This window comes from Gallus gallus, chromosome 3 (genome assembly GCF_016699485.2).
Source record: "Gallus gallus isolate bGalGal1 chromosome 3, bGalGal1.mat.broiler.GRCg7b, whole genome shotgun sequence".
Lineage (NCBI taxonomy): Eukaryota > Metazoa > Chordata > Aves > Galliformes > Phasianidae > Gallus > Gallus gallus.
This window is the reverse complement of record NC_052534.1, coordinates 38,518,620-38,534,319: the sequence shown is the minus strand read 5'-3', so window position 1 is coordinate 38,534,319 and position 15,700 is coordinate 38,518,620. Positions and strand designations below refer to the sequence as shown.

The following is a 15,700-nucleotide window of genomic DNA, read 5'->3' as shown; positions in this document are numbered from 1 at the left end:
GGAAGCTGCCAGTAATGACAGTAATTTATTTTAGCAAAGAGCACATTCTGACTAGGCAAGAAAATAAATAAAGCCTACTTGCTGTAAATAGCAACTGGTCTTTGAACTACATCTCCCCAGCTTAAGTAGTTCATACTGAGTAGCCCTTTTCCCACAGCACCAACACAAGGTCTGCAGACACCACACAGTGACAGAAGCCACACTGCAGTATCACTCTCCTACCCAGGAGGACGTTTGCTGGGCCCGTAACAGCTCAGCATGCCACAGAAATCTGTACACAGAACTAGCTGTGTACAGATTAACTCCAGTGCCTGACAAACATATAGACTTCAGGAAATGGAAAGGTAAGGAATTCACATTTGGCCACTTCAAATATCAGATCGGTTTGAAGAAAGGTGTTGAATCCTCATGTTTCCCAAGGACTCTGGGTTCGAATAAAAATAATTTAATTTGCCAGATCTAAAGTCTAATAACCATACCTACATGAATCGCGTTTGTTTTGTGTGTCATGAAATATATGGAAAACCTGATTTATTCTGATTAGCCATTGCTTTCCTTTATGGAGGCAGTCTTCCCCTTTCATATTACTCAAGGCGTTCATCTGAAAGCCATTTACTTCTATAAAGGTGATGCCCTGAAATCACTAGTGTGTTTCTCATATAATGAAAGTTTTATAGGGGGGAAGGGTGAGGTATCTAAGAGCCAGTCTATGGAAAGGGATGCTGTTTTGACATGGAGAGAAGCTGCACTGCTGCGCATCAGTAAGTTCCCCACGTTCAATGCAAAACAGGCATTTAGTTTGCTTCCTCTTAGGCTACCTTGGAGCTACCTATTACAGCATCTAAGCTTTACAGAACATTTTGGAAGAGAATATATGCTGTCTCATTTTACTTTGGCCCAGATCTTCTAAACCAGGAAATAGCAGATCACTTGGCAAGTACTCCAACACTCCACACAGACCCACTGCACTCCATCTAGCATTCTCATGAAACAGGCCTTCTAGTCTTCTTTCCACAGCTGCTAAAGACATTACAAATAATGCTTCTTCCTAACAGAAAGGGGTCAGAGTTTGGTGACAGCAAGGAAACTGTTGGATAAAGCCAGGTATTCCTATGTTAGAATTACAAACTAGATTGCATACAGGTTTTAAAATGAACTGATTGAGGCTTTTTTCCCCCTTTCTTCTTAAACCTAACTCTTGTTATAAAATGGAAAATTTCATGGTAAGATACTATTTTCCATTAAAATATCTGAGGTTTTCAACAAACCTCACTGACAAACTTTCCTCCATAAGCCCAAATACTTTAGTCTTCAGCAACTTAACATCAAAACTCTTACCTATTGAGAAACACATTGGGAATGTGATTGTTTTATTTTTAACTGTAAAGCGACACACATCTGTAGAGGAAGCTGAGGAACACGTGCACATGTGAGTCAGCCAGATGTTGAGCCACCACTAGTGACAAATCCAGCTTTCTACATACTCAGACACACACAGATGACTCTTCAACATGTACCATGTAAGAGAAGGTACAAAACTTTAACTATACACAACTTCTTAAGAATTCTTTTTGATTTTTCCACAGTCCAGCCTATCACACGTAAGGTATTCTAGCACAGAGCATTAGATATGTACTAGACACCTACTGAGGTTAGCATTAGTTTTTCAAGAGGTGTCTTTAAGAAAACATAATATTCAAGAAATTGCAGCTGATACTATCACACTTTCATGAAATCACTCTGTTCCAACCAAGCCCAGCCTGCCACCGGTTAATAACAAAACCAGTTCTCCTGTCTGTATTCACTCTACCGCAGATCTCAGGCCAAGTTGCTATAAACAATATAACTAATCTCAACTTTCTTATTCCAAAAGTTGTAAATCATGCATCATACCTCCAGCAGGGACGTTTTCTTTTGTAACCTCCATTTTGACAGTAGACTGATTAGATGCCTTCATCTTTGAGGTATTAATGGACTCCAGGAGGGAGACAAACTCTAGAAAATTAGACTCATTGGGCACCTGTCCTTCTTTAGCTTCTAGATCAGATTTAGAAGTTGGTAAAGTCTTCTCTTTGTCAGATGCCTCTACAAAATTCTTACTTAAAAGGACATCTGTCCCACTGTCTACACTCAGCACCCGCATGTGCCTCTTTTCATGAGCAGTTCCACAGGATTGAGGATCTAGGCTCTGTAGTTCTTCTTTTGAACTCAAACCCATATTTTGGGCATTTTCAGAAGCATTCTTCTGATTTGGATCTGAACAAGCGTTCGTTTCTGAAGGAGCATTTACTAGATTGCTGTGTTCTTTTACTGCATCACCAGATTCATAGCCAGAGCAGTGGTTGGATGACAGATCTGTCCTCAACATTTCTGGAGTTCTTTCACTTTCACTAATTTCTGGACAGTCGTTACCTTTGCTGTCATCAGACAAATCAAAAGTTATAACAGGAATTCTGAGCTGTTCATTAGTCTGCTGACTTTGCCAATCTGCTGTGACTATACCAGACTCGAGAGCTGAGCTTGTTCGCTCTGTACCCAGAGCCCTCAGATGGACAGAGCCCGCTAGGTCACTGAGGGCGCTGTTTGGCGTGCTGCTCATTGTGATGACAATTTTAATGGGCTCACACAGTTGGTCTCCAGGAAGAGAGTTGTCAACAATTGCAACAGCGGTCTCACTATCCGAGCAGTCAAGGTCTTCATTGGTACTGTCAGCACTGCAAGAACTTTCCACAAGCTCAGGATCTTTGGTTGCAAAAGCACTGCACTGTGGGCAGTTACTGGTAAAGCTTGCCTGCAGTGAGCCATCTGGCAATTTCTCCCTTTTGTGACTTCTCGGATTACTCAAATGGTCTGAAATAACTGAATTTTCACTGTCCCACGGTTCCAAAGAAACTCCAGTCCTTAAAATATCACCTTGCGATGAAGAAATATTAGAGAAATTTTTAGCTACATCTTTGTCCATGAGAATAACTTGTGATCCATGTTGCTCATCCTCTCCGCTTTGATTTATTCCAGTTCCAGAAAGCGTTTCCACAACAGCTGGTTTTGTCACTATTGCTGATGTAGTAGAACCTGAAGCAGAGGCTAAGGAAACTGGTAATACATCTCCTTTGACACCAGGTGAGGTAGATGAAACCGGTGGTACAGACTGGTCTTCTAATACTGTAACCCCTAATAAAAGACATAACATCAGTTAGGTTTCGCAAACAAGGTCACTATACATTATCAAGGTAAAATCTTTAGCTAGTAAAAACTGTAAAGAAGTCTGCAGTCAGAAGATCCTTAAGGTCTTTAAGATGTCATGCAAACACTGGCTTCCTCTTTTAATGCACGCCAGAGACACAGAACTTCCCAAGAGCACAGGAGGAAAACTCTTTAATCTCTCTATATAAAAATGGGGAAAGCTACTTGCATTCTCACCAAAAGGCTGTGGTCCAAACAGCTCAGCTGACAGCTGAGAAAGCTTCTGTGAGAATTCCCTCGAGATTTAGTTATCTTGAGCTTTTTCATTCAGATCCTAGCATGAAGCATGACAGATCCTACTGCAGGGTCTTGGGTTTTTTTTGTTTCTTTTTTTTTTTTTTGTGGCAAGCAAGGATTAAATAAAAGTTTAAAGGGGATTAAAATGCCTTTAAGATACCTTTGAGATCTTCAATAGTTTCCCGTGTTGGCAGGTCCTAGAAGCAAAAACCACACAAAATTGGTAAAGCAATGTATTAAATTCTGTTGGAAGAAATAGATGTAACGCAACAGATCAATGCAGTCGTTAACTAATCAAAGGTTAATTACAGTACTGGTATTCAATAAACATCACTGAAATTCAGATGTGTACCTTCCACAAAATGCAAAGGGTGGGTGATGGAGATGGTTATAGAACAGCCATGCTCCAAATTGCATCATTGTAATTGTGTGTGTTATATCTGGGGAGAAAGAAAATTGAAGATTTTATTTTTGAAAACATTCTGCTGTGCCTAATCTAGACCTTCTTAAAATAGTTAAGGAATAGAATACATTCATCTTTTCCACTTCTCATTTTAGTGATTTAAAAACATGTAGCTGAAAAGGTTTGGTCTCCAGTACTTGGTAGCAATTTCTCCATGAAAAATTAGAGGAGAAAGCCATTAAATTATCCTACAGTCATTCAGATTGTGAGGAAATTACAGAGGTCATTTAGCCCAAACCCTTCCCCCTTACACACACACACACATAACTCAAGGCAGATACAGTTAGAGCAGGTTGCTCTGGGTCATCTCCAGTAGAGCTTTGAAGATCTCCATGAATGGAGATTTCACAGCCACTCTGGACAACCTCTTCCAGTATTTGACCACACTTTCAGTTAAGAAAAAAAAAAAAAGAATAAATCTCTCCTTTTTTGTTTTGTTTTGAAATCCAACTGTACTTTTGTCCACTGTCTCTTAGTCTTTCACTTTGTACCTCTGAGTGTGCTCAGTTTTTTCCATATCCTTCCATTAGGAAGGTGAAGACAGTACATCCTTTTAGTCTTACATAGATTTTAGGACATCTGCCTGTCCTCATACATTCAGTGCCTTATTTCCCAATCATCACTGCTGGTGGCCCTTTGCTGGATTTTCATCAGCAGGTCAATGTTTGTTACGCAGTGGAGTGCCCTGAACTACACAATACTGTAGAGAAACATTTTACGCGCGAGAACCTGAATGGAGAACTAGCAAAAAGTTACTGGGAAAAAATAACATGGATCAGGCTGACATGCACCAAAATTAAGAGGAAATAAGTATCACATCCTACAATCTCATAGTGGTAGCCTGGCAGCAAGAAGAGGAGATTAGGTTTGACTAGACCCAATCTACATGTTTGGAAATGGGAGACTCAGACAAGTTTCCTGGAAAAAAAAAAAAGAGTTTGCAGACTGGACAAATACCAGAATATTGGGGACTAGGACAGAAACAAGGTGGAAAATACTTTTTCTCATAAAAGAAAAACTGTTAATGTCTGTGAATCATACAGATGCTACAAAAAGGTAGAAACACTCCAGGAAATGAGGAAATACTTTTGATTCAGAATAGTTTGAAGTAAATAAGGACACAAAAGGGGAAAAAATGAAGACAATGAAGTATCAAATAGCTACTTATTCAAAGATCACTAACCATCCTCTGCATTGAATGAGGCAGGAGTCCTGTAGAAAGAATAGTATGGGATCACATAATTAAAGATGTTATCACAATATACTTGGGGAGTAGCTTAAGATTACACAGACAGCATTCACTCTGTTTCCTAATTTTTGTTCACTTTATTCTTCAAACTTCTCATGAGTATCTCTTATTTTTCTTAAATAAGATCTACAAACATCACTTTCATCACTTCATACACTAAGTGATTTAGAAAGCACGGCCAGTAGCATCAAATCTATGTATTTTTAACCTTGTGTAGATAACTCCTAGATTTTATAACCAGTTACACAAAAATAAGTTACTAATGCTTCAGGAGCTGATTCCTTCTCAGGGAATGAGAAACTGCTCTGACTGCATTAGCATCTTCTATCCCCCAAAGCAGTCTTGAAAACTAGTTGTCCTTAGCAAGATTTTCAAGTTATTTGGTATCTATAGAGCAGACAGACATCTCTCGAGACTTAGAGAATTATCTACTACAGGTTCAGCTTTGTGAAATTAAACTTGTGGGACAAGGCCAAGGCTGACCAACAGCAGTAGTTATACAAAGTATCCTTCCAACTTGGAGCAGACTTGCTTCCAGTCATCAGCATCTGACTGTAAAAATTCCATGCGACTAATACACATTGTATGAAGTGAAAACATTATTACCGAAAAGATACTAACCATTGTCCCAGATGAGCTCTGTGAGTGGAGAGCTTCTAGCCTCAAACTGTCATGTATTGTTGGGGTAGAGCCATTTTGGTTGGTCTCACCAATTACACCATTATCCCCAATCTTATTGCTGAAAAAAGGGAAAAGGAACCAAGTTATTTACTCACCTCTCATCAAACAATTGTTTGAAATGCAATGCATAATGTCTATTCATATGATCATTAGACCATAAAAAGTGAAGTTGTTCCTTTTGACTTAATTAAAAGAAACATACATCACAGGCAGCTAGTTAATGATTTCCTTGGTGGATGCATTCAACTATTCACTGCTCTTTTTCTTTTAGGTTTTCCATGGATGTAAGCAAGCAGTTTTGGACAAGATGTACTACTGAGAATCAACACGTTCTCTTTCTCAGGTATAATGCAACAAAAATTTACTGGGAATAAGTTAATAATAAATCCCCATTGTGATAAAACGTTAAAAAAAACATTTGTTTTCCCAATTTTAGTTTTAAAACCATACAGCTATCTATATAAGCTATAAAATTATTTTTCCTGGGGATTCTCAAACTTTTTCTGTAGTTAGCTGACTTCAGAAACACGTTCAACCAACACACCAAGGCCTGTTTAAAATCTATCAGCCAGGTAGCCAAAATATTCTTTATTTTCTGATCAAGACCTCCTATAAGGAAAAGCAGAAATGACTTTACACACAGGTTTTAAGAGATGCTACTTCTAATTCTCAGTCAAAACTAAGGCAGGATAATGAAAGTTCACACTTATTACACAATGAACAGAAAAAAAAATTGAGGTTCTGTTTAAATTTGAGCCAGCCTAGAACAGATGAGCCTCTCAAATTACCGTATCAGACATCTGTAAATAGGAAACAGCTTTGTGGGCTAGTGAGAACAGAGCCTGAAAGGCATCACTCAAACTAAAATAAATCCTTTGTATGGTAATTGACTTATGAGAAGCATTTCTGAGAAGAGCCTTGGTGCAGGCAGACCTTGACAATACCAGCAAAGCCGCTGCTAGGAGCGTACCACAGACATGCCAAAAAACACAAGAGAACAGTACTACAGAGGTACACAAACAAACCTGATACTGCACAGCTTGCACAGAGCTAGCGGTGGCAGAGCTTACCATAGCGACTGTAAATGCACCAAAACCAGAACAAGAAGCTCACACATACAGAGCTCTCAGTCAGAGTCTGGCAGCTGTAACTACTCCGTTTAAGCTATGGTTGGACATTTTATGCTGCAGCCACTGCTGGATGTACCATACTTCAGGTTCTTTCACATCGGTTGTACAGCTCACAAACAATGAAAGCTGGCTGCCAGCTTCATTTGCTCCTATGACTCAAGCTTGAAAAACCAGTAAAAAAAACTGTCTTGATTTATTCCAAAAAGTTTCCAGCAGAATATTCTACATAGACATGATTCTGGAAAATCTTTGTTCTAGTCTACAGCCCAGCATTATTTTTTAGCTTTAATACCATATCAACCCAGAAGCAACCTCGCTGACTGTGATTATTTATTTGCAGTACAGAGAAAAGGCTGGAAATACCTACCCAATGACCTGAGAAATGAAAGCAGCTCTAACTTTACTCTTGAACAGTACCGCAGAAGAATTAAGGCAGTCAGAAAAAGGAAAACAACGTACACATCTAGGCTTGATCAGAGGATGTAAGCTGCTATGAGCACACAACACAAATTTGCACTCAGGTTTTCAAAGCCATGATATAAAAACATTTTCTTTGCCAACACGTGCACACCATTTGATATAAAAACATTTTCTTTGCCAACAGGTGCACACCACTTCCTTGTTCCTTCCCAGAAAGTTTTGTATGGACTTCCACCACTTTCCCAGAAGTTGTAATAGGAAAAAAAACACACTTTTCTTTCTGTTGAAGAAACAGCTCTTCTCTCTTACCCTCAAACTTCTTCAGCACAGGGATAAAACCAAAAAGAACCTCTGCTCTTCCTTCAGCCTTTAACACCTCTTTAAAAACTCCCAGATTTTCTCTAGGATCTTTTAGCCCCTCCCAGATAGGTCTCTTCCCTTCACATGGTCCAGTGGCTGCCCCACCCTCAAACCAGGTGCAGCTCTGCCTGCTTCATCACAAGCATGCTAGAACCACTGAGAATAAAAGCACTGATAAGGGTTTGAGGAGTGCCATTCCCCACAAAACTGTAGGAGTTTTCTTGCTATCAATGGGTATTTCTGCTGCGCAGGACAGTGCAAACTTACCAGTAATATACAATGTACCAGCAACATGTAATGTACAGCTTACCTATGATTTGAGGGCTGAAGAACTGTGTTTTCTTTCGGGACCTCTGCATCTTTACACTGCCTTCCATTTTTTCTTGGGACCTGTTGTTGAATTGCTTCGCCTTTATCAAACATAAGGTGCAGACGGTAACTGATCACCTTAATTGCTGTGAAGAACACCGTCACTAAGCTGCAGTATGCAAAAGCTGTAACTGCATTTGCTGGACAAGCCTATAGAAAGGAATAATAAAGACATCATCATACAGGTTTATTGTAAGAAAATGATGCTAAAATTTTAAAAGAATTTCAATTGTTTTTTTTTAATTTCTAATTGTCTGTTATTTGTACCTCTACTGAGTTTTGCAGACACAAGAAGTACTGTATCTCCATACAGAAGTCTTGAGTTCTACTCATTAGAAAGTTCCAACAACTTGCTCCAATTTCAAACCATTTATTCTTCTTTTGATTAGCTATGGATAGGTTCTTTTGTTAATTTATTCACAAAGCCAGTAAAAGCTCACAATTAACAAACGTTGTTAGAACACTCAAAACACCCCTTCCAGTACTTGAAGGGAGCTTACAAATAGGAGGGAGATCAATTTTTTTACATGGTCTGATAGTGATAAAACAAACGGGAATGGCTTTAAAATAAAAGGGGGAAGATTAAGATTAGGCATGAGGAAGAAATTCTTCACTCTGAGGGTGCTGAGGTCCTGGCACAGCTGCCCAGAGAAGCTGTGGGTGCCCCATCCCTGGAGGCATTCAAGGCCAGGTTGGATGGGGCTCTGGGCAGTCTGAGCTGGTGGGTGGCAGCCCTGCCCACAGCAGAGAGATGGAATCAGACAGTCTTCAAGGTCCCTTCCAACCCAAACCATTCTGTGATTCTGTGAAAATTCCCCACTCCCAGGACAATACAGCTTTTCCTGCATTATCAGACACAAAACAAAAGATTAATTATCCATAAACGGGAAACTCCTTTTGAAAAATTGTCATCTTACCATTTCTCAGCTATGAGAATAATGCTAAAAACACTAAAATGCTGTAGTTTTGTTGCCTTTTTCTAACACTTCACAACATCTCCTATTGCCTATAATGCTGAAGAATTAAAAAAAAAAATAATTAGGATCAGTAAAAACAAATAAATGTAGTGCTTTTGGAGAGAGGCAGCCTCTTTGAAAGCTCTTTTTCTATAGTTCATAATCATTAATTTGCAGCTGTCTGTGTCTGCTGATTTGGGATGGGCACCCTATCTCTTAGTCATTACAATGAATTATAGTTCAAACACAGACATCGGTACGTCACGTCTGTGAAGGAACAGCACTCTCCTATGTAAATACTTCCTTACTGTAAGGAAAGGTTCATAATAAATACTTCCAGTTACATTTGAAAGGCCAAAATCTTCATATCTATGGCCACGAAACATCCTTACGTATAGTTTTTATTCATTTAGAGTCTCACAGACAGATCTAATTTAGTGCCCTAAATCTATAATTTTAAATACCAGCTTTGGAGATCAAGGATCATTTGAATTTAAAAATCATTTCAGACTCAGAAATAAACCACACTGCGCCCACATAGATAAGGAAGGGAAGGGAATGAGGTACATTTACTTCATCTCTAAAACAAGCCACCACATTTATCTTGATGTTGAAACGAGTATGCTGAATCATTTCTGTGACATAAGCAAATGAGTTGCTACTCCTCTGCTGCGTTTGGTTTTTCAGGTAAATTCTTTCTTAGGACTATTCTGATTCATATAGAATCATAGAATATCTTGAGATAGAAGGGACCCAACTCCTGCCTCCACACAGGACCACCCAGAAATCGGAACTCTGATTTCTCACAGCCTGGGGCTGTGACTACTGCCCAGGGGAGGCGTCCCAGGCCCCAGCCACCATCTGGTGAAGAATCTTTTCCTGATATCCAACCTGAACCACTGCTGAATTTATTACATAAAAGTAGAGAAGCCATCTAGTCAGTATATATTACTAACAATACCCAGTGAGAAAGACATTACTTTCTACAAATTGAGTCTTAGCTTGTTAAGAGTACTTTGTTTTATGTACATATGCTATATGTATGCGTACACCAGAACTCAGCATGCTCTTTGTGAGCTGTCATTTACTGAATCTGAGCCAGAAAGAAGATGTATATGCAAAGCAGTGTTCTCATGGTAGGAGGGTCGGTAGATAAAGTTGAAGAATTTGTGTTTTATGACTAAAGCATTTGCAAAACACAAGTTAAAAATTGCTTGGTCTCACAAAGAATGACTGCCAATCGTCTGCAAGGATCTGTTTCAAAGAGGTATGTTCACTTTCCAGGAAATCTCTTCAACTACACACTAAAAGCATGGACTGCCCACCCAATGAGAAACAACACCAAAATAGAAAGGCTTTATAGGTGACACCTATCAAGCTTAATACATTTAAAATGAATAACGTCAAGAGGACACAACAGAAATAAACTTCCAACAACGCAGTCTATGTTTGCATAGAATACACTACAGGAGAGAATCACCAGAAGCTCCTGAATTCCTATATGAAAGAGAGGATTGGTTCTAGCTAACACTGAGTGCTGCATGTTCCCATCCCTGCCTTCTGACCAGAGTTCCCGGACACACTCAGTGCCTCCCTGTGGTCTCCTTGCACATCCACCCAACATACAGCGATTCCCATGGAGTATGTGCTAAGCATGCTCACAAATCAAAATCTGCCTGTACATATATATATATATATATATATATATATATATATATATATATATATATATATATAAAGGCCAGCATATTCTTAATATTCTGGATCATGGAAAAAGCTAAACAGCAGAAGCTGGCAGCTTGCTCCCTGCCCACACGAGGAACTGGGAGAAAGATGAAGGTGGGGATGGAAAGCCTTGGACTTTCAGAAACAGGCCTTTTGTATAAGGATAGTAGTGTTGTCTGAGTGCAGCTGGTGTTCCCAGGTATGGATATGTGAAAGCTACAAAAATTTGCCTGAGCTTGGGGAAATTAAATTACAGACCACTGAGGAATTATATGATAGATTCACTTTTGCCGTACTAGAGTTATTATTAGCCTTGTTTCCTACAGAAATTAGGTTTTATAATCACACCATGTGTCTGTTTGCACATCATCTCTCTCCAGCCCCGCTGCTGAAGAAGTTTCTAAGTCTTTGGCAACTGTCACCTAACTTCAATAGAACACCTCCCTTCTAGGAGCAGGCCAGTAGCTTCCAATATCAGAACACAGAGAGCCACAGGCTGACACGCAGGTTCACGTGTTTGAAATGCCACCTGGCTTACTGCTGCAGATGCAACAGGGTTGACCTGCCCATGCAGACAGGATATCTGCCTGAGATTCCTGCCAACCCACAGGCTACTGCCAGGGAAATGGCCAACTTCTCATGTCTACTAACATTATTTGGGTAGCACTAAGGTGGAGGTGACTAAGGTGCGTATTTCCTAATATAAAGACACGTAACCTTTGACCAAAATACCACATCTTGTAAATTGGACTGAATAATTAAGTTGGTTAGACCCAGACGTAACCCACCTAATGCATCTAAAGGTAGATGGTACATTGCCCTCATCTCAGCCTTGGCGTGCTACAGCACAAAAATGATGCAAAACACGCAGTCAGCCACTACAGTGAGACTTGGTGAAGAAAGAGTGGGATATACCATAGCACTGAAGCCAAAGATACAGACTTTGATGTTCCTTTAGCTGAATTAATATCTAAGAGACGTCTCTAATGCATTGTAGAATGTGCAATAACAGGTAGCAAATCCCAGGGGTGTAAACTCAGTTTCAAGAGTGCATTCTATCTCCTAATAAATATGGTAAGAGCAGTGTAGTTCATCTATCTATTCCAGTGATATGCATATCCTTACTGTTACAGAAGGAGAAAGTAGGTTAAAGTGCAGTCAACTGGGACTGGAAGCAGCTGACACACTGCCAGCTTTATCACAGTTTACCTCCGAGTAATTTGTTTACGTGCCCACACCCTTATACTGCCACATTGTATTTATCATGGTATGACTTGAAGACCTAACGTTCAATTCAAGAGCTTCCTGTCCAACAAAAGACAGAAGAAACAATTGCTAAGCTATCTCAAGGACTCACAAAAAGGCAGGTGCACACTGCCTTGCAGCTTCTAGAACAGGCTACAGTACAAGCATCCCCAGAGCCATCTCTCTGCTTTACTGGTGTTGCACTGGGGTTGACCTCAGCAAGGTGGCCCTGCTTAGCAGTGTCACTAATGTCAGGCATGCACACAACACCTGGGAGCCCTGTGCTATTTGTTACTTTATTCCACCAAATCATAATCTGAGATCTGACATGGCAAGGTTAGAAGATAACCTAACAATATTGAAAGTTGATTTTTAATAGCAACGATGTTCCAAATAGTTTTCAATGTATATTTTTCATTGCATATCTGCTGCTACAAAGGATAAATGAAAAAGAAAAGGAAAACACGAAACACAGAACTGCATGTTTAGGAATGGGGAAGTCCACAAGGGAACAATTAGTACCGAAGTAAGCTGTGCTGACAATGCTGGAGAACAAAATCCTCGATGCACATAACAGAAACAACTTGATACTATAAGCTCCCCAATGCTACTGTCAGCACATCTCAGCTGAGCCAGTGTGAAAAACCTAAAAGCAGCTGGGTGAGTTTTGTCACTTCATTCAAATCAGACCGTTCCAGGGAGACTTTCTAACTTTGTTAAAGGTGTAACTGAGACAATCCAAAGCAAAGGAACGTTTTTAGTAATAGCACTCTGATTGGTTCTGACTTTGCCATTTCAAGAGATATTGGTGACTGCTTAAGCTGATTCCAAAGCGTGTAACATGAATACCACCCCAAATGTCGCCAAAGATTGTAAGTAAAATTCCCCAAAGAAATCCTTTATTTAAAAAAAGAGGTTCAAGTTTCTAAGTGGCAAGAATATCTGTCGCACACAAAGTTTAGAAAGCCCAAACGCTTTAAAGCAGGAAAACAAATACTTGAGGACATCATTACTTGAGCAGGCAACATCATAAATGCATTATTCTTATCAAGGATAAAGAATTCCCATAGCGACACATTAGCTCAAGAACACAAGTCCTTCATTTAACCAGATGATTCATCAGAAAGCCAGCCAGTCTGCAGGAGCACATCCATCAAGACTGACAAACACGAAGCCCAGGAGAAAGAAAGAGAAAAGTTAAATAGGTAAATTTGGTTTTCTTCTTCTCCCTTTACAACATTGCTCACGTTTTACGTTTGCTTTAAACTACAGCATTCTTTTGTGCAATACTATTATTTCAGAAGTTTTCCAGAAGACACTCTTTCAGATGTATACCTACTTACTCCAGCTAGAAAAGAAAGTTAACCTTCATTTTTTTTTTCCTCATTTTTTGAAAAATCACACGTCACTTTGGCAGCAGTTCTTATCACATTATGCTCTTGTTGGCTTGCAGAGGACAGAGACTCCATCCACCAGAAAACACAGTTACATTGGTTTAAGAGCTCCACGACCCACGCTTACAGGATTCGAGCACAATCCGTGCCAAAAGTACAGCATACTAATTGATTTTTAAAAATACACAACTGACCTCCCACTGGAATTCCACACAGACTCATGAATGCTCTTCGCAAATCAGGGCCATCTCTGACCATAGAATCACCTGAGGTGGAAGGGACCTCAAAAGGTCACCCAGTCCAATTCCTCACGTAGGGCAAAAAGACCTGCCTAGAATTTTTATCCCACCAAAACAAAGAAACAAACAGCCAAGCTACACACTTTGTTAAGAATCAAGTTGATCATTGCAAGAGCCTAACGAATGGCAATTTTCACCTAGACAAATAATGCTAAGCTACAGCCACCAAAGAGTTTGCCAACGAATGGACGCAATGATCCAGCAAACTACTTCCAAGCTTTCCTCAGGCAGGGGGAAGCACACCAAAACTGAGTCAAACTTCCAGGTTTTCAAGGAAAAAACATATTAAAGTTCGGCAAATCCCAATTAGTAAAACCACTGACCTGCGATGCTCAGCACAAGGTGAGCTGCGTGGCACGAGGAGCAATGCGACTCACCAGTGACATTCAGGCACTTGACTTTCTGCCTTTATTTACCCTTCCCTGCTGGTCAGACCAGGATGGGCGGCAAACAAGAAGCCGCCCCCGAAGGGGGTTCCGAGGAGCCGCCGCAGCCCCTCGCCTCCCCGGGCCGCCTCAGTAGCGGGGCGCGGCCTCCTCGGGCGGTCACGGCGGGGACGCGGAGCCCTCGCCCGAGGCCGCGCGCTGCCTTTACCGCCAGGCCGAGGTGCGGCGCGGCCCCAACCCCCGGGCCGCTCCCCGCGCCCCGACCCCCGCCCCGCGGTGCTCACCAGGTGCATGGCGAGCGGCAGCGTCAGCAGGAAGAGCCACAGATAGAGGTGGCAGCTGTTGGTGAAGGCGCCCTGCTCCGGGTCGTGGTACCAGCCGCCGGTCAGCGCCGCCCACACGCCCTGCCCCACGAGCCGCGCCGCCGGCGACACCATGGCCGCCCCCCGCCGCCCCTCAGCCGCCCGCCGCCGCCGCCGCCATGCCGGGCGCCGGCGGATTCTCCCATGGTGCCCCGCGACGCTGAGCATCCCGCCCCACCCCGGCCAGGCCGGGCCTCCCTCCGCTCGGCCCCGCCGCCGCGCCGCTCCCGGGGCCGCGCCCGGCTGCCGGCAGCGCCGAGGGGCGGCCGCTGTGGGCGCGCGGACGGACGGCGTCGCGGAGCCGCGTTCTGGAGCGCGGCGGCTCGCAGGTGCGGGGAAGGCCCGGCCCACCGGGCGGCACCGCGCTGAGCACGGCGCAACCCCCCCTCACCGCCACGAGGTTATTTTACCCGATTCGTCGGGTGTTTGTCAGCCAAACCTCGGCCCACATGGTGGTACCCCGAGCTCTACTTTGAGTCTGATGACGACTGAGCTTGAATTAAAGATTTTATAGTACGTGAGGGGTGTCAGAAGATAGGTGTGTGCGGCACTGAGAGGGGACCAAGAGCAGGTAGGCCAAAGGCAGCACAGGGGACACGGGCCACATCCCGTGGCACACCTGAGGGAAGGGGTGTGAGGCAACGGATGCCAATAAACAACCGCGTTTGAGGGGTAATTCACCACATCTAAGCTCAGCTCCCAGTGCTGCACACAGTGCAGCCACACTGGATGCTTGTGCTGGATGCTTGATAGGTTTGAGAGCCGTACAAACAGGAGGGATAGCACCGCTTCTTTCAGTGGCACAGCGCCTTCGGATGTCTGTGGGACTACAGCCACGGGGAGAGGTATTTGCTTGGTTTGTCCTTGCCAAGAAGTCTTCTAACCTGTAATCTTGTGGATGCCCCATCCCTGCATGCATTCAAGGCCAGGCTGGATGTGGCTCTGGGCAGCCTGGTCTGATGGTTGGTGACCCTGCACATAGCAGGGGGGTTGAAACTGGAGGATCATTGTGGTCCTTTTCAACCCAGGCCTTCCTATGATTCTGTATGAAGGAGGCACAGTTCTAGCACTGCCCTCTGTGCCGTTCCATTAACAGTGTCTTGCATAACATCTCTCTCCCTTGGCGAGTGGAAATCTTTATTTTACCTTTTGCATAGTAAGGCAGATTCTTTTCAAAGGTG

At 42.3% G+C, this 15,700-nt stretch overlaps 1 protein-coding gene and 1 long non-coding RNA gene across 8 annotated transcripts in view; one reads left to right on the top strand and one right to left on the bottom strand.

The window, feature by feature from the left end:
• The window catches only part of PCNX2 (pecanex homolog 2 (Drosophila)), a 150,198-nt gene extending 135,533 nt beyond the window's left edge, over positions 1 to 14,665 (bottom strand). For all 7 annotated transcript variants that reach the window (XR_005858867.2, XR_005858868.2, XM_015284401.4 and 4 more), the window contains exons 1-5: positions 14,442 to 14,665; positions 8,094 to 8,302; positions 5,814 to 5,931; positions 3,641 to 3,677; positions 1,894 to 3,171 (exon numbers count right to left, since the gene is read on the bottom strand). Coding sequence is in view for 5 of the 7 variants with exons in the window: in XM_015284401.4 (XP_015139887.2) it covers positions 1,894 to 3,171; positions 3,641 to 3,677; positions 5,814 to 5,931; positions 8,094 to 8,302; positions 14,442 to 14,594 (1,795 nt within the window). In the remaining 2 variants the exon portion in view is untranslated. The remainder of the gene's footprint in view (positions 1 to 1,893; positions 3,172 to 3,640; positions 3,678 to 5,813; positions 5,932 to 8,093; positions 8,303 to 14,441) is intronic.
• On the top strand, positions 6,143 to 7,563 carry LOC121110439. Its single transcript, XR_005858878.1, has 2 exons — positions 6,143 to 6,216; positions 7,344 to 7,563. It is a non-coding gene; the product is annotated as an uncharacterized LOC121110439 (long non-coding RNA).
• Positions 14,666 to 15,700: the final 1,035 nt, after the last annotated feature.